The sequence below is a fragment of the Calonectris borealis genome, chromosome Z (genome assembly GCF_964195595.1).
Source record: "Calonectris borealis chromosome Z, bCalBor7.hap1.2, whole genome shotgun sequence".
NCBI classification, from domain to species: domain Eukaryota; kingdom Metazoa; phylum Chordata; class Aves; order Procellariiformes; family Procellariidae; genus Calonectris; species Calonectris borealis.
Window position 1 is genome coordinate 16,145,355 of NC_134352.1, and position 18,446 is coordinate 16,163,800.

General features: G+C 46.4%; 2 protein-coding genes and 1 long non-coding RNA gene across 7 annotated transcripts in view; 2 read left to right on the forward strand and 1 right to left on the reverse strand.

Annotated features, from left to right (window-relative positions):
* Positions 1-4,241: 4,241 nt before the first annotated feature.
* XPA (XPA, DNA damage recognition and repair factor) lies at positions 4,242-11,359 on the forward strand. 2 transcript variants are annotated; one of them, XR_012670838.1, is made up of 7 exons: positions 4,242-4,612; positions 4,958-5,071; positions 7,104-7,209; positions 8,829-8,994; positions 9,689-9,806; positions 10,283-10,567; positions 11,128-11,212. XR_012670838.1 is itself a non-coding variant. In XM_075136463.1 (6 exons), the coding sequence occupies exons 1-6, from the start codon at positions 4,426-4,428 to the stop codon at positions 11,274-11,276; spliced, it is 840 nt and encodes a 279-aa protein (XP_074992564.1). In that variant the 5' UTR covers positions 4,323-4,425; the 3' UTR covers positions 11,277-11,359. The 2 variants fall into 2 exon arrangements, 1 of the variants encoding a protein (XP_074992564.1); XM_075136463.1 differs by lacking the exon at positions 10,283-10,567 and having other exon boundaries at positions 4,323-4,612; positions 11,128-11,359.
* On the forward strand, positions 5,080-7,043 carry LOC142075294 (uncharacterized). The gene is made up of 2 exons (XR_012670839.1): positions 5,080-5,714; positions 6,180-7,043. It is a non-coding gene; the product is annotated as an uncharacterized LOC142075294 (long non-coding RNA).
* A 1,486-nt stretch (positions 11,360-12,845) lies between the features above and the next one.
* The window catches only part of NCBP1 (nuclear cap binding protein subunit 1), a 32,153-nt gene continuing 26,552 nt past the window's right edge, over positions 12,846-18,446 (reverse strand). For 2 of the 4 annotated variants that reach the window (XM_075136457.1, XM_075136456.1), the window contains 3 exons: positions 16,729-16,872; positions 16,203-16,316; positions 12,846-15,295 (listed from right to left, as the gene is read on the reverse strand). In XM_075136457.1, the coding sequence (XP_074992558.1) occupies positions 15,182-15,295; positions 16,203-16,316; positions 16,729-16,872 (372 nt within the window). In that variant the 3' untranslated portion in view covers positions 12,846-15,181. The remainder of the gene's footprint in view (positions 15,296-16,202; positions 16,317-16,728; positions 16,873-18,446) is intronic. The other 2 variants (XR_012670837.1, XR_012670836.1) reach the window with 2 other exon arrangements.

Here is an 18,446-nt window from a genome sequence, read left to right on the forward strand (position 1 = left end):
GGTAACGTAAGAAATGGGTGTATCAAATTAAAAACCCGATGGAAATATATTCGCAAAGGGCATGGTATTTTTTGCCTTACATCCCTAAGGATGCAATTGAACTGTTCTCTCCCATAAAAGCATTTGAAGTCATTGAACAAAATCCAATGCCTTAGTCATGCTAAGAGGTAGCCGCCAACAGCCTGTGTGTATTGGCTGGTCAGTTGCTAGCTACAGAATTCAAATGTGGCTAAAATTGATGCTACCACCTGAACTGTCAAACAGAGGGAGAGGGAGAAGGAGGAAGAGGGAGAGAGGGTAGAGCGCTAAAGAGATTTTTCTCCATAGCCACTCCCTTCAAAAGACAAACCCATAGAAAAGTAAGACTTTGTTAGATCTGTTTCCCATGGAATGAATATTTTTACTGAGGAAGGACAAAAAATGGTTTGGTTGTAGGTATGCAACTGCAATGCAACTGTATGCAAATTGCCATTAAGACTTTGTGGACACATAGAAATAAGTATATCATGAGGCAAAATGGAAGTATACAGCACAGCAGCTGCTCTGTAAGTAACTCCTGGTATAGATAAATATTGAATTTGAAAGACTCCATCACACAGGCTTACTCGCTATTCTGTGGCTCCAGGTATTTAAGTATCAATTACAGTATGATTCTCCATGACTACAGAGGAAGAGGTGTACTGCCATGGATGAAGAACCCGTTCAGTCCAACGTCCTGTTTCCACCACAGGCAAATATCAAGGGAGGAGAAACAAGGCAAATATACGATACCTCCTCTGCAGTACTCCTACAGCCTCCAACTGCTTTCAATTCTGGGGATTTCCTGAGCCCGAGGGGGTGTTTGTTCACTAACTCTCAACACAGCCCTCTTCCAAATACTTGGCCAATCTCCCCCACACCCCAGAGAAACACCCTGTACCCAGTGTGCCATTCAGAAAGGCACTGCACACCTCCACCCCCATGTCACTGCGTGAAGAACCATCTCCTCTTGATTGTTTACAGCCTGGCTCCCGCTACCGCAAATCTGATGGTTTGTACTCAAAAAGTCAATTGCCATCCACCCTCTCCAAGTTACTTAGGATGTGACAGGGCCCAGGCATATCCTCCCTAGGTAATTTCTTTTCAGTGAAAACTCCGACCCTATTCAATTGTTCCTTTCAAGAGACATGAAGCCAGACAGCTGAGCATCCTTGTTATCCTTTTCCAGTTCTAATATTTCCTTTCTAAGAAGCAGGAAACACAATTGGGCACAGTGCTCATGGTGCGAGCTCGCCACAGATTTGTGGAGTGTCATAAATATGTTCCCTGTTTTGTTCTCCACCCCTTTCCTTAAAATGTGCCTTGCTTTTCCAAACACCAGGTTGGTGTTTATGGAGGCCACACATACTCAAAGTCTCACTCCTGAGTGGCAGCAAGCAATTCAGATATCGCTATCATTTATGTAAAGTCAAGACTAAGTTTCCGCACATACATCATCTTGCATTTATCTACCCTGCATTTAATTTTCTTTTTTACTGCCTAGTCACCCACAATTCTTCACAGATGACCCTCACCCCTGCCAACTTTAAAAAGTTTTGTATAGTCAGCAAACGTTCTCATATTGCTGCTAACGCTTTTCTCCAAGGGAGTGATGACTTGACAAGCACTGCTTAGCTGCCTCCTTGCACTCAGCTACTCACTGATGCTGTTCTCTGTGGCTATGAAATAATGCATGTCTACACTTGCCAATTAATGACAGCTACTTATTAATACATGGCTACCAGCACCTGAAGAACTATCTAAAACACAGATACCATTAAGATTATTAACTCATGTGCACCCATTAAGCCATGTGTGTTTAATATCAAGCATGAGTACTATTGCATGACCAGAGGAGTGCATATGAGATATTTTGTAACCCCTTGCTAATGCATAACTGTTACTTTTATTACTTTCTCATGACCATGAAAATTAGGAGCACTGTATTTAATTCATTCTGAGAGAGTATTCTGCTGTGACTGCCCAGTCAGACTGACCCTGAGAAAAAGAAAAAATGCCTCTAGTATATGTTTCTAAAACAGTTTCACTTAATAAAGCACTAGCTGCATTGTATGGATAGTTGCGGCCCACAGCCAATTCTGTTTCAGTGCCTTGACTCTGAATTTGCTTTTGTTTATATCTTCTGATTTCCTTTTAATCCTAATTACAGTTTGGTTGCGTAATAACAATGGCCTTCTGCCCTTAAAACCCTTACACAGGGTCCCAAACTTGACTTCACTTTAAGGCAGTTTTGGTTTGTGAATGATACAGAGCTATTTGTTAACCCCCAAGCACAACTCAAAAGTTCACTCTTCCCTAAATTTCTGCTCCTACAGAACAAGGGAGAAAAGAGTGACATCAGAATAAAATAGAGAGTCCAAACATACATGTGTTTGCTTTTCAAGCAAACAATTCCATTTCCAAGTAATCGAGTAAACACTTTGCTTCAAACTACTTTTATTTTACTTACTTGTAATATATTTATTCATCTCTTTGTAAGCCACCGTCAGTCAGTCCAAAGGAGAGAGTAATGAGGTTGGAGAAATGTATGCCACACGGTACCACTCCATAAGCTGCTTCCTGTAGGCCAGGATTACAATTTATATTTTCGTCTATTAAATACCTTGTGTTACAGACCCTTCTCTTTGCCTGTGAAAGGCATTTGGACATGTTCATTGTGGCACTTTTCCAACTTTATACAAACACTGAAAAGCAAGCTTGCTGAAAGTGGACAGTTTAGTGTAACTCGGTTACTAATTTTTAAGGAAGAGGTTCTGTGATCTGTGACAAGAGAAGTATTTTAATCGACGGGAGGAACTGCCGTCTACCTGCAAACATTTGAACCACTGAAAATGTCTTCCTCTGCGTTTAAATACATATATATATATAAAAAAATTCCCAGAAGCAGGATGTTCTTTTCACAGCGTTTACAGCACACTCTGCTGGCTGCTGTTGAAAGTTAATGCCAAGCACGGACGACATGCTGAAAAGAAATAAAATGTTTTCCGGCACAGCAGAAACACAGTCTATGCAGGTAATTGCTGTGGGTGGTTAGGGCTGGAACGGAGAGGCACGAGGGGTATATTCTGAGGGTGGCAGGGAAGGGTTGGCAGGGAATTAATTTACTTTCATGGAGGAGAGAGACCTTTGTGGGAGGAAATCGTCTTTCTGTGCTGTGAGGTCAGACCAATTCGGCGTGGAGGCAGGGAGCAAAGATCCGTGCCGGTGCCTTCACTTCCGTTGCTTCAAGGACAGGGCAGGCTCTGCCTGAGGGACGCGCGGGGATCACTGGCTATTCAGAATTAAGCTGGCTTTATATGAAAGTGGCTTAGAGCCACATTTGCATGACAAAGCCATTTACGTGTATCTCATCAATAAGAAGGGCTACAGGCTCCATTTGTTCTGCCTGTGCTCTTGCGCGCGGATCACGCGCAACCAGTGAAGGTGGTGACGGGGGTTTCGGTAAGAAAGCCGTCAGCCCCGCTGCCGAGCGGGGTTTGGGTCCCCCGGGGCTGCCAGCAGCCACGGTACTAGCGAACAGTCTTTTGCAGGACAGAAAACGTGGTGGCAGCCGTTTGGCAGGCCGCCCCTGGCAGGCCCACCGAGGCGGGGTGCGGCAGACGGCCCCCCGGCGCGGGCAGCAGCCGCAGCAGAACCGAGCCCGCTCCAGGGGGAGCCGAGGCCCGCGCACCCCCGGCAGCCGGCGGGCTCGGCGCTCCGGCCCGGCGGGCGTTGCCACCTCCATGTTGTAACATCACCCGGCGGGACCCTGCCGGGGCCGCCGCAGGCCCGCCCGCGGGTGCGGAAGCACGGCGCGGGCCGCCCTTGGCGGACAAAAGGGGTATGGGCTGGGTGACGCTGCAAAGGAATTCCCGCCGAACGGGCGGTGCTTTTTTCCACAGGGTTGCTCAACTCTGAAGCCAGGGCTGCCGCAGAAAGCGCTCGAAACGGCACACGCGGCCCAGCGCGGAAATCGCAGGGTCATCGGCTCCCCTCCCCCACCCCGCCCCGCCGGCCCCAGCTCCCCGGCCCCGCCGCGGCCGGGCCCCCCCGCCGGCCCGACCCCCCCCTCCTCCGGCCGTGTCCCCTCGGGCCGGGCGGCGCCCCCCGCCCCCCGTGGCCGGGCGCCACGCAGGCCGCAGCCCCCGCCCCGCCAGGCCCCGCGCGCCCCCTCCCCCCCCCGCTTCCCGGCACCCCCCGCGCGGCGGCGGGGCGGAGCCCGCCGTGGCGGTGCGGGGAGGCGAGGCGGCGGCTGCGCGCCTGCGCGGGGGGCCTCGCCCCTTTCGCCCCCTCCCCCGCCTCCCTCTCTGCGCAGGCGCAGTGCGGCGGCGGCTCAGCGAGGGGAAGGGCGAGTCGCCGCTGCCGGAGCGGGGGGGATTCGCGGGGCTCCGCGGCTCCGCCGCCGCCATGGCGGGCGCGGCCCCGGCCCCGGCCCCGGCCGAGGAGGAGGAGGAGGAGGAGGAGGCGACTTCGGCTGCGGCGGGCGAGCGGCCGCCCCTCTCGGCGGCGGCGCTGGCGAAGATCGAGCGGAACCGGCAGCGGGCGCTGGCACTGCGGCAGGCGCGGCTGGCGGCCCGGCCCTACCCTGCCGCAGGTCGGATGGCGGCGGCGGCGGACGGGCCCGGCCTCGCCGGGCGGCTCCCCGCCGCCTTTTTTCTTTTCGGGGGGGACGGGAGGTGGGGGGGGCGCCGCGCCGCCGTTGGGCGCGAGGCGGCGGGGGCGGCGGGGAGGGGGAGGGGGAGGGGGAGGGGGGGGGGGGGAAGCCGCCGCCGCGGCGCGGGAGGGCCCCCCTCCCCCCACGTGGGGGGAGGGGGGCCCGCGCGCGCGCGCGCGCGCGCCGCGGCCCCCCGCCTCGCGCCGCGGGGGAGCGCGCGCGCGCCCCCTGCCGGCGGCGGCCCCCGCCGCGGCGCTAACGCGGCGTCTCGTTTGTCTTCTGCAGGCGGCGTGCGGGCGCGGGCCCCCCCCAAGGTCGTCGACACGGGAGGGGGCTTCTTCCTGGAGGAGGAGGAGGAGGAAGAGCCCGGCGCCGCCGAGAAAATCGTGCATCCCCCCGGTAAAAAAAAAATCCGAGGGGGCCGTGCAGGAAAGAGGTGGCTGGGGCGCCGGGAGGAGGCGGTGCCGCGTGCGTGGAGCTGGCGGGGGAGGGCAGGAAGGCGCGGGGGCGACAGTGAGCCGGGTTCGGGCTGAGCGAGCAGGGCGGGTTGGGCGCCTTTTTTTTTTTTTCCCGGGCTTTTTTTTTTTCTCCTTTCTTCCTTCTCCCCCCCCCCCCCCCCCTTTTTTTTTTCCTTCCTCCTAACGCCTCTTTCTGGATGTACTCAGTTTCTGGCGCGACCCATTCTTTCAGCATTAAAGCGTCTAGCAAATACGCGGTAATTAAAAATGAAGAATTTTAAGCCGCGGAAGTGGGACACAGTCAGTGCCCTTGGGTATAGCAGTTTTTTCCTTTCCCCGATAAACATTATTTCCACCATTTCTTTCGGGAATTTTAATTTTAAGATCGAAATAAGTGTAAATCTATGCGGCTTCGTCGGTTCTGGGAATTTTGAGGTTGATACCGTTTATGCCAAGATTAGAGCACTGCTGCAGTGCCAGCTTTTGTCATTATAAAACGTGCTGACGCCAAGTTGCTGATCGTTGGGTGGAGGATTTCGACATATTGGCTTGTGATATTCTCCCTCCAAAAAGCAAATGGAGAAGTAAGGATCCCAAAATAGATTCACTTTCTTCTCTGGGATTGTCTTTGTCTTGCTTTGTTCTGCTCTGAATCAGCTGCAGGGCTCTTGGTGCAGTGTATCTCTTTGTTAGAAATCACCACCAGATTTCATTAAGAGTGTAAACAACTGGCAGTCCTACTTCTTTTGAGGGGCTAATGTTTAACAATAAATTAAGTAGATCTGGGATGCCTTTGCACTGGGAGGTATTTTTGCTGTGTAATTCACAATGTCCTTGTCTTAATAAAATGTCTTTATGTTTGGGAGTACTGCCTTAAATGAAGAAATGTGATGTAAGAGCATGGCTATGTGAAGTACTAAGCATCCCACTGTCGCTAGTAGGACTGAATCGGCATAAAATGTCGTCTTTGCTAGACCGAATCTGCTATAAATGCAAACGCAATTAAAAATGTATGGTGCTGCATGTCAAGCATTAATCTTCTGTTTCAGGTATTGTTAATACTCTGCAGCGTTACCTCACTTTCAGCTCATGAAACTGTATAAAAATGTTAATTTTCTGCTAGAATTACACTGTTAGTGTTAAAGGACCCTTCCTTAAAGCTGCATTACCTGAATCGGTGTTTCTTGGTGTCACATGGAACATAAAGCAGATGGCGATGACGCTGGAGGTGATCTACCCGGCGAGGATGCAGCCAGAAGTGATGGGCCGGCACTGGGATGAGTCTGGGCTTGGAGCAGTGCTGAGAGGGCTTGGGGAGAGGATTGTAGTGGAGCTCCATCCCCATTCCACTCCTAGCAGCTCTCTGGCCATCCACCTCCATTTCTGCCGGCTGGAATGCCAACTGCCCCAGGCCTCCGTCGAACTCTGTTTAGGGAGAGGCAGGTGTGGCTGAGCTAGGAAAAAAACTGGAGCAGAGCTGAGAGGATGATGATGCCAGTGCGGCTCCTGTACTGCTTCCTGCTCTAGCCACCCTCTTCGAACTGCATCCCCTTCTCTGCTTCCTCCCGTTCCTGCCTGCACGTCCTCTGTACGTCAGGACATACCCTGGAGGGCCAGAACGGAGGAAGCTGTAGGAGGGGATATGAAGCACTTTATGGGGAAATGCAGGGAATTTTTTTTTTTTTAAAACAATGACTAAATCGAAACAAATGTGTGCATTTGAATGTTGAAATCCAATACTTAATACAGTGAACCTTCCAGCAAGAACAGAAATATACCAGCAGAGATGGGATTGCATGATAACGGGTTTGAATTTGTACTGTATCTTTCTGGAAAACTTTTAATAGAGGAGTGAAACTAGTCTGTAACGAATACTATAATGTAAGTTTTAGTAAAATTGCGTGTAATACCAATTCCAGCTGCTTGTTTTTAACGTCGTAGTTCCTTAAAAAAAAAAAATTTCTTTCCATTAGCACCTGTACTAGAATTTGACTATCTCATCTGTGGAGACTGTGGCAAAGAATTCATGGATTCCTACCTTATGCAGCACTTTGATTGGGCAACATGTGATAATTGCAGGTATTACAAATAATCAGGAGAGGGAAGCTTTATTTTATGTAAAGATTGCTGGCTATAATTTAGTTAATTAAAATCATTCTGTTTAATTAAAAAGGCTGTCAGCAAAGAGACATTTTTCAGTAACTTAATACTTACTGAAAAAGTAAATGGAAGCTGAGTGACAATCTCTGTATTTTCTGTTATGGAAGTGGAGAACAGCATTGTCTCATGAGCCTGTCTTAGGATAGGGGACATCAGTAGATTTTTACATAACATGGAAACATGATGTCTTGAGGGCCGCTAATGTGTTTGTCAGCATGGAAATCAATGTCTGGTTGCAGACTTAAAGCTATTCAAAAAACTGATAGAACACAGAATATCTGCTTTCTGAAGTAGAGCGGGGATTAGGAGAGTGTTTGCTGTCTTAGTGGATTAACCTAAGTAAAGTTAGTACTTTGGTCAGCACGAGTGGGCTGGGAGCATGGCAGCCAGAGGGCAGGACCCCCATGGGGGGTTGCCGCTTGACCTGCAGGGTAAGCAGGAGTTTGACCTTGAGCAGAAGGTCTATGCTCTCTTATCTCGGAGAATGGTCCAAAAGCCGTCAAGATAACCAGGGCAATGAAACCAACTCTGAGGCAGCCAACCACCCATAAGTGCAAGAATGAATGGGGGCGAGGGGGAAAGCTCACAGCTAGGAGTTTGTTCTGAGAGCTTCCCCGCTTACTGCCGGGAGGGGTTGGGGGGGTGCACATGGTGTAGGCAGTTCACAGCACTCAGAGACAAAGTGCTGTCTCTTGAAGTTAAGATGGTGGAAAAAGGATGTTAAGGAGAGGGCTCGGAGCCTTAGGAGTAAGTAGCTCTTGTAGCTGGATGTTTGGAGATTCCTTGCTGCATTAGCTTTTACTGTGAACTTTGGATTCTGGTAAAGCTACGTTTACAGCAGTACTTCCTTGATGACCGTTGCTGGCACTTACTGTTTGGCAGATTGTTCCGGCTCAAGCAATTCAAGTTGTACTTCAGTCAGGATTACGTAAATGTAATTTCTTTCATTAACTCATAAATGCTGCTGTGGTTACACAGTTTTTCGTTATCTGTCTGGTAAAAGTTACAATCTTTTAAGGTCTTTATTTTACGGTTCCTCTGCCTGCGGTCTTGCATTTAGAAACAAGTGCTCTGTCTGTTGCTAATCTGTTTCGGGGATCTAGAAGCATATGGAGTGTGTGTATTCTCAGGTGATCTGACCTGTCTCACATTACACATTCTTTCTCTCTTGACCATGTGTCAGGCTTGTACTTTTGTCCTCTTGAATTGCATTGGGGTTAGGTGAATACCTAAAATTATTCATATTCCTTTTCAGTTTCAGTTGCTCCCTCTTGTAAGAAAATAGAACAGGAGCCCTTATAGAAAAACAGGCTTCTCAGCCTATGTTGCTCGAATGGGAGAATTTTTAAATTTCAGTAAACCTATCCTGGAGTTTAGCTAGATTGTTGGAATCCAAAGGTACTTGCATACATAAAAACTGAGAGGATGAGGACTGCCTGTATTTCAGGAATGTGAAGTGATTAGAAGTGATGGGGACTTAGATGTTAATAACATGGTTTTTAGGTGTAGCTTTCTGATAATTATTTTACATCTTCCAGAGATGCTGAAGATAAACATAAGCTTATAACAAGGACAGAAGCAAAAGAAGAGTATCTTCTTAAAGACTGTGACTTAGACAAGAGGGAACCAGTGCTCAGATTCATTGTGAAGAAAAACCCTCATAATTCACGGTGGGGTGACATGAAACTTTATTTAAAACTACAGGTATAGAAACTGTTAGCATATTTCAGACCTCTTTTTACCTTTGTACAACTTTGGTAGCCAAAATGGTGTCACTTTGGTTCTGATTTCTGAATGATTTTGTCAAAGCTAAGTATATTATATATAGCTTGTGTAAATTCTTTGTGTAGTTAAAAAAGAGCTGTGGTCCAAATTCATGAAAATGTCTGTGTTTGAGAGCATTTTAAAGATGTTTATGGACCACAACCTCAGTGCTTTGCACAGTTAGAGGTCACAAAGTGCATGGCCTTTCAGTGCTGCTCTGAAGTGCGTGGGGCAGTTGCTGCTGGCCCTTTGTGTGGCCCTTTGTAGCTGTGGCCTCCTGTTCGCAGCTCTGCCCTCAGAGGCAGCAGGAAGGGCAAGTAGATTTTTCCAGGGCACTTGTTGTTTCTTGTTTGCTACTTTTGTAGGAATGCTGCTGCTTTAGTGGAATATGCTCAAAATTAGAGCTGGGTTTGACTTTCCTGAGTGAGTTACATCTAGCTGATAGTAAAAATCACTGTTGCCTCTTACTGTGAAAGGAATGTTTGCGGGTCAAGAGCAAAGAGGCAGACGGGAGGCAGAGGCAAGATTGGGTTGACTTGTGTATGTGTAGGGACAAATTTAAATTTGTGAGTTAGAATAGTTTATTTTTATCGTTTTCAGGGGAAAAAGAAACACATGTATGTCCATCCTGTAGGTAATCAAGCGTTCTCTTGAAGTCTGGGGTAGTGAAGAATCATTGCAAGAAGCAAAGGAACTCCGCCGTGACAGCAGAGAGAAGATGAAACAGAAGAAGTTTGATAAGAAAGTTAAAGGTAAAGGGTTAAACTTACGTACTGCAGCACCTGAAGTAAAGTAGAGTTCTGTTTGAATTTGTTTCTGCATCTGATTAACGTATTTAGAAAATCCTCAGTGCGGCAAAATGGAGGCTTTCAAGAGCTGTGTGGGTAAGCCCGGAGCAGTCTTGTCTGACTTCATAGCTGACTGTTTTGGGCAGAGCATTGGACCGGAGGTCTGAGGTCCCTTCCAACCTGAATTACACTGTTGTCTATGAACATGGTGTAAGCGACAGAGATCACTTAGGGCGGTTCATTATGGTGTGTCTTAAATTTTTTGGTATGACCCAGAATGTGCCATAGATTGTTCCTGTTACTTTCCCTGACTTGTGGAGAACATGGATTTTTGTGGCAGTGGGTTATAATTCTGCCATACATTAACTGTAAATGAAGGTAGAAAATGCGTTTTCCCACTGTTCACAGTATTCCCAGCTGCATGTTCGTTTCTTTGCAAGCGCTGTGGCTTACTGTGATGTCTGTGTTGCCCGTGGCATCCATGCTTCACTTTGGGTCGGCATTCGCGGAGGCAGAAAGCTCAAGCTGGCCGTACTGGTATTGTCCGGAGGAGGCAGAACGTGAGACTGAGCAGACAACCCCAGTTTTGACCATTGGAGTTCAGCGCACAGAAGGACTGGCAGCAGACTGTAGCCAAGATGCCAGAGTGCAAATACAGGCCTTAACATGACGAAGTTTGCAGCCTGAATGGCTCGGCTCAAAACGTGCCTACGTTTTGCCGTGCGGTATGCTTGCCACCCACTTGCAACATCCGGATAATACCTTAGGCTCCACTGCCAGCCTGTGCTTTCTTGAAAACCCGCTGCCTTCACTGCAGCTGCTGCAGAGGCAACTGACGTTACTGGGCATAGAGCTTAGAGAATGCCAAGTCATTTGGGAGGCTTACTGTGACCTGAATGAAAAGTACTCTTTCTTGGTTGTGTAAAACAATGAGGTGTTTTATAAAAACTTTTTCTCTGCATTCCACCTACTCCTTTTAGATACCTCTGAATGGCTTTGTGTAAAAAGGCAGTGGGCAGCACGTGCTTAGTCCAGATGGAAAACCTTCTCCTGTGAGATCCCATGGCAGTGTAGTTCTTATCCTTTAAATTATGCAAACGAGGCGAAGATTGCAAGGCAAGCCAAAGCTTGTTCTTGCAGTAGCAGGTTCTCACCCAACATTTGTGGAAGACAGGCAACAAGCAGATTGTTATCTGTAGTCCTCAAAACGGTGGTTAGCTTGAGTTTCATTAACCATTATTGAAGATTCATTAAAATCCTAAAATTTTCTTACGTTTCTCATCAGAACTCCGCCGTGCCATGAGAAGTAGTTTGTGGAAGAAAGAAGCTAGTATCCATGAACATGAGTATGGACCAGAAGAAAACATTGATGAAGATACATATAAAAAGACCTGTACTGTATGTGGCCATGAATTAACTTATGAGAAGATGTAGTGTTTACATGTTTTTTTTTCTTATTTTGTTATCTTTTTAATGGTATTTTGTATTAAAATCAAATAAATGCTAATTATGAACCAGCTGTTGCCAATGTTGTTCCTCAGTTGTAAGCAGCTCTGTACAGAACAATAAGCTTTGGCTTTTAAGCTAAATCTTACGGTAGTACATAACACATTTTTAACAGTTCAATAAATTGGTGCCTTGTAGGCCAAAAGATAAGTTGGTATTCTTCTACTTCATACGCTGATGAAGTGAAGGTGAGCTTCCCACTACTCTGCTTCCCTTAGAGGAGGAAGGCTCCATATTTTGTCTTGACTGTTGGCTGGTTTCCAGTTACTGCTACTGGTCGTGGGCAGGCAGATGGCAGCTAGCTGATAAAGCACCTCTGGTGGTAGGAGCCCATGTCAGCAGGCAGGTTCTCTTGCTCAGATTTTGGAGACTCGTAACTCCATTAAAGGAGAATTCTGGTTGGGAAAGGAGAATTCTCTCTCAAAAGGAAAGCCATGTGCTCCTGGGGAGGGTCTGGCATATTTCTGCCATGTTTCATGGAGGACAGTCCTTAAGTGTATCTATCTTCTGCTTTTTTCCCAAGTTTTGGACCAGAGACCAAGGTGACTCTTGCCATACAACTCTACCTTTTTGGTTTACAAATTTCTGACAAATACCTCTCCTTGGGGGAGGGGGCCCAGCAGCATTCCACGGTAGATCTCTCCAAGTGCACCTGAACGACAGCTGCTTTCAGTGGCAGATGGATTTACTTTCACGTTCATATTTCAGATCTGGTTCTTACTGCTGGTGTGGAAACGGCTGAAGCGAAGGAAGGTGCTGCAGGCAGCGGCTCTGCATTCGTTTGCCATTGTAAATAGGACAGAACCTGGTGAAGGCTCTGGAGGCTTCTTAGGGGAGCCTGGGCCACCATGGCTGTGCAGGAGGAGAGGGGTCTGGGGGGGCGGATGGTGGTTCCACTTACAGGCCTTCAATCCGCCAGTGCTCTCCCACGGTCTGCAGCCCTTGTGACCTGCCGTCCCACCACCGAGGACTCGGGGCCCTGCAAGGCCTAGGAAAGTGGCACTTGGGGTTGGCTGGAGGGCAGAAGGCAGGTCCTGGCAGACCCTTTGGGGGTAGTCCTCCAGGCCATGGTTCCATGACCTGGTGGTGTCTTGCGTCCCAAAACTCCTCTCCGGGGCAGCTGGGGGTGTGCACTGGCGGCCGAATCACTTACCTGTGGGCAGGCTGCAGCAGCCACCGCTCAGCAAATGCCGCCAGCCCGCCTCGCCTCCTGCAGCAGCACCGCCCAGAAGACAGGAGGTGGCAAGGGAGAGGGAGAATTTCCACACCAGCACCCTCCTGGCGCCCAGCAGCACGCATGCTCGCCTCACGTGGCTGCGCAGGTGGGGGGAGCGGGTTAGACCCGCCCGCAGCACAAAGAGGTGCAGGCTCCTGTGTTAGTCGGGACACGTGCAACGGCGCAGGGGCAATGAAACTGCTCCAAACACCAGCGCAACCCTGCCCTGACTGCTTTGCTTTAGTGGCCCCCAAAATAGGTCGGACAAACACTCCCAGTAGTAACCTGCTTCACCTTCATTTATTTGTGTCTTTAATTGTGCATTTTTTCCAACCATATCACATTTCTACAGCATCTTTACACCTCACGATCTGCCACCTCACGCTTCAGCAGTTCCAAGCCTTTCCAGTTAGCTGCTGGTGTCACTATGCAAGCGTCCCGTTCTCTTTCCTACAGATCCAACCAGTTTCCCAGTCAAGTTAGGTGTACGCCACCTACAAAGAGGGGAAGGTTTCCAACAGACTCCAGAAATGTAATCAAAGCCCATGCTCACCACGGAAGTCAAATCAATTTTGAAAGACATTGCTATTTGGTTTTAAATCATAGGGTTATGCTCAGGCATTTGCAACTGGATCCCCAGCACCCGTATTTGTCAAGGCTCAGAGGAAGTTACAGGTTTGCAAGTTTTAACTGCACTATCAGTTTTACAGAAGTCACATTTATAGTCAGACCCCCACCATTAGTTAATATCAGAACTCTGATATTGATCCGAGCCAGTGAAAAAACTATTAAACCCCAAATAAAACCTCTACAGTATTAAATGTTTCTCTTAAAAAAAAAAAACAACTATTTGATTACTTAAGAACATTAACAGAGAAAGATTGAAGCAGAAGTCTGTGCAACTGACAAAACCCTTGCATAAAGCAAATTTACAACAATTAACAGTATACCCTGAAAGAATGGAGGGATCAGTCAAATCAGAAAGAGTAAGCAGAGAAAGCAGAAGTAACAGATCTAAGTCTATGAGGATATATCGGATTGCTACAGGCCACACACAAACTTATGTCAACACTCAAAGTAGAAAGTTCCATTTTTTACCCTCCTCTCTTGATCAGGAGGTCAATTGGTCAACGTACAGATGAAATGCATTACTAGGTGTAATACTTGAAAAAATAATTTGTACAGGAAGGAAATTACTCAAAGCTCATCACTTTCTAAGCTTAAACTGAATAGCACTGGGTATGAAATTCTTTAAACATTCATTTGCAAAATAAAGAGACCATAAACAGCTTGGAAATATACTGCGCAGATGGACCTGAGCACCTAAGGCAGCGTCTTTGCCATTCATCACTGCTTACCCTAATACAGACCAGTCTGGTTCGGCGTTTATGTATGTAATGTTATTTGCATAACTCAAAGCTCAGGCTACTCTATTTTCAGGTTGTGTTTTCCCAGTCTAAGTCTCCTGTGAGGTATCACTTAATTTAACATTAAAATGCCTTCCAGAGACGTGGGAACCACATGCTGTTGTCACATTTTAAAGCAAGGGAAGGGTAGCAGATGCAGCCACCGTGAAGCAGTTGTTACTAAGCCAGAGGAGGGGAGGGCACTTGGTTCATCCACCGCCACTACCAGAAAGATTTCTGGCATCACTGCAGGCCTGCAGGACCAGCCCAGCGCAAGCTCGGCAGTCCAACTAGTTACAGGCTGAAATAAATGAACAAGCTAAACACTGCCCTGCCCTCTCCCCGGGCACCTGGGGCTGGAGCTCCCAACACCCAGTAAGGCTTGCACTACAGAAGTCAAAAGTTTGTTCCACTCCAGCTGGTGCTTACTGTCTCTATTCACCAGTGACGACTGCTGCCAGGAGCAGTTCATGATTCTTCAACCATGCTGCAAAAAGGATTGCATTTTTCAGAAGTTGTCCAGAAGTTCCTCTACCGATTGTTTATAGCTACTGTAATAAGACACTAGACAATACATTTAAAAAAAACATATTTCAATTGTATTACAACCATGTTCTTTCAAACTGTGAAAATCTAGCTGGCTTGGTAATAAGCAAATCCATATGCTCTATACTACTCTGAAAGCTTAACTCAAGTGTTTCACATGCCCAAAGTTAAGACACTTTTCCTGTGCCATACTAGAGAGCTTACCACACTGTTCACTGAGAAGGTGCATTCCCTTTCATACTCACAAAACACTATGAACTGTTTCTCATTTCTGCAATTCCTTTGATTTATGCGCCAGGTAAAGGTAACAAATTCTATTGTTTGGCATTTTTTGTTTGGTTTTTTTTGCCTGATTTTTATTTTTATATAAACAACGGGAGAAACAAAAATACTATCATGAAGTCAAGAGTCAAACCAAATTAAAAGACAACAAAAAGAATTCATACTTTACTTCATGTCTATCCCCTATCAGTCATATCTTGTAAGGCTTATGATGCTTACACAGTTTGCTGTTGGTTAGAGTACTGTATTGTTTTATATAGGAACACATGAAAGCCAGTTTTAGTCAAAAATTTCTTCCATCCCCATGTCAAGTTTTCCCATTAAAAAAGAAAAAATTAAATTCATTAAAGTCCTGCAGACAAGACTCTGCCCGTGAATAATCCTCAGGCCTGCAGAGCACAGAACTGCTGAAACACAGCCAGTATGTGGTGGTCCAGTTCAGCTGTAAACAGGAGGTTCTCTAGGGTCACCATGTACTGCTGGATTATCTGGTGATGCTGGAGGATAAAAAACAAAAAACAAAACACAAACCTTTATTGTTTTCATTTATCTTCATATAAGAACAGGCAGAGAACTCAAGACATAAGAATCACAGGTCAAATGTTCTCATCAAAATCGCTAAGTACACCTCATTTCCACAACACAGTAGCCACTGACAAGAAAAGCATAATGCAGAGCCTCTAATGATTGCAAGGAGAAAGCATGCGCTGAAATCCGGCCTTGAGAAGCTACCACGCTCCCTGTAGCTCTTCATTCCTGGACCCTGAATTGTGTGCAGGATACCATGCAACTGCAGAGATATCCTACGAGAATCGTATTTGCTTTCCTCTGAAGCCACATCTACTACCAGGGAAGGGTTCAGCCCCGGGGGGAATTACACCACCACTCCCATTCTTCAACATATCTTCTGCTCGCACAGGTATAATTTTCTATTGCTATCACTTTCATCCAGCCACCTGTGCTTGTTACCTGATTTAATACAGAGCCAAGAATTGAAAAATGATTTTTAATAGATATTCATGCATCTTATTAAAAGGAATTCTGCAATATTTTAATCTGCTTATTTAAAAGACATCTATTTTAATATTCTTGTTCACTCACAACTTTGCCCTTACTATAAACACACAGTTAAGAGGAGCTCAGCAAAATTCATAATCACATCTCGGTATCTTTTTGCAGTATGCTCGCAGTGTGGGAATTAATCAAGAACCCATCACTCCACCAGCCTGTGGCAGAGATGTGGCTGGAACCAGAGTTGTGACCTAGCCCCACAGTAGCCTTCAGAGAAGACGTGCTGCTGCCACCTGCTGCTACTTCCATGGAGCGCTCAGTTCTCCAGCCACAAAGCTCGTCTATCCAGTATGTCCCTGCCCACAGCCTTCCAAACTGAGAAACGAAACTTACCTGTAGGAATATCTGCTGCAACCTCTCTATACAGCTCTTGTACCAAGGTGTAAATACATCAATTCCACCAGTTTCACAGCGCACTAAGTGCTCGGTTAACAACATAATGAAACGCTGCAGGAGAAGAAAAAAAAATTATTCAGTCTCGTGAAATGAAAGCAGGATCCTAACTTCAGGTGAGAGGATCTGGGGGACAGAAGCTTTGAACAGCAACTTGAGCATAATTATTTTGTTTGGCAAACACTGAATTGAGTAAGCAAATAAAATCCAGTTACCTTCCGATTGTTCAGGAAACGGTATGCTAGCAGAACTCCTCTGTTCTTGAGCACTTGAAACTGAACAGATCCTGCTCAGAAGCAGTCTTTGCAGGGGGATGATCTAGATTGACTCTAACCCATAGTAAACCCATCAACCCCTTCCCATATTCTTATTCCAAGAAGATGTCTGAGATACAAGTGACACTGAAAGCTTAGAAATCCAGAAACTTTAAAACCTGAAAGTAAGGAGAGTCTTTGCCCATCTTTACCTGGAATATAACAAGGAAGAGATTCTTTTGCTCGCTCTGGGCTGACTCTACTTTCTCCTGCAAGCGCTCTATCTGCTCTTCTAGTGGTCCATCTTCCCGATCGCTGCTTCGGTCATCGTCGTCATCATCATCATCACTGTCTCGCTGTAAGTGACAACAACACAAGACGAACTAGCAATCTGGCTACCTGTGGATACTGCTAAGGCCCTCCAGTTCCACATGTGAAAAGGTCTGCAGAGCAACTGAAGAGCAGCAACTGAAGCTGCTCTGTAGCTTGGTAAGTATTGTATTTTGAAGGACATTCACTTTGAATATAATTAAGGAAACAAATTTGGATGGAAAAATGCCAATATCGGAAAGCCCTGAAAAAAAATAATCAAGGTTTCAGAGAAACCAGAGCAAGCTTAAAGATCTACTAGTCTTTTATTTAGTGGAAACACAATAAAAGGTAATACCCCTGCTGACTTTATCATTACAAGATAACAAACAGCTTTTTAAAAAAAATCCAGTGTAGATTTTTTAAATTGTGTCCACTTCAGCAGGCCAGGTAATCATTCAATGAACAGTTCTGAAATCTCACGGCTCCAAAAAATAAAGCACTTTTGTGCAAGAACTCAGATGAATCTGGCTGATTAGCACAAAAGGAAGACTAGAGACGCTAGCCCGTGGTGTTAAAGTGGGGATTCCCTATATTCATGATCAAAAGGGATGCTCTCAGACTAGAAAGGTTCAGCATGGAAACTAAACTACTACGTAGGAACATGGCATGTTCTCATTGCCTCAAAACCACAAAACAACAACAAAACCCACAAAATACCCATAAGTACCAGACTTGGGAGCTCAGGTAACAAAGTTTTACAGAAGACTACAAAGGATATAGGAGGAAAGGCAGAATCTGATGGGTTATGGTATATTCAAATACAGATATTGCTTCAGTCTCATAGGATTGTTTCTGTGCAAAAATACCCATAAATTAACAGCTCAAAACTTCAAATACTTGTAAAAGGAGCACGTGCAAGTTGTGACAAATATAGGGCCATGTGTTAACTCACCTACTGCACAGCAAATGAAACTCCCAATCAGAAGATAGTTACAGCTCTGAATCAGCGTAAAAAATAAAAATGACTTACCAGAGCAAGTGAGAATTTAATTTTATTCTCTCTATAGGAACTTGCTTTTTCCCCATCTACAGAAATTTCCTGAACTCAAAACGCTAAAGGACCAATAGGACCTAAGAGAAAGCATGTAAGCCTTGGACTCATTCCATAGTAAGGCAATCCACTTCATGCTGGGGACATGAAAACTTGACAGCTTACTTTCTCTAAAAGGAATGGTCATGCAGCAGAGCAACAGCCTGCAGAACTACTCACTGTTGCATACAAATGTTTCTTCCTGGCACAATACTCATTTAAAGTACTCAGTAATAAAGAGCTGCAGCAAGAGGCAAGTACAGAAATGAAAACACTGGTATATTTGTTTAGAGATGCCAGAGAAGCTCTTTGCCTCACAATAAGATCAATGACTGCATCTGATTTTCAATAATCACGGGCATTTATTAACTGCTGATCAATGTAGATTGAGGATGCAAGCAACTAGGATGGCTGTTGCTGGGAGTGAAGGAAACAAGATGAAGGGGCTGGGATGAACCAACACTGGCAAACTGAGGTATTAGTGATGACTCAACACAAACTTCTGGAAGAATGACTTGTGCAGGTTGG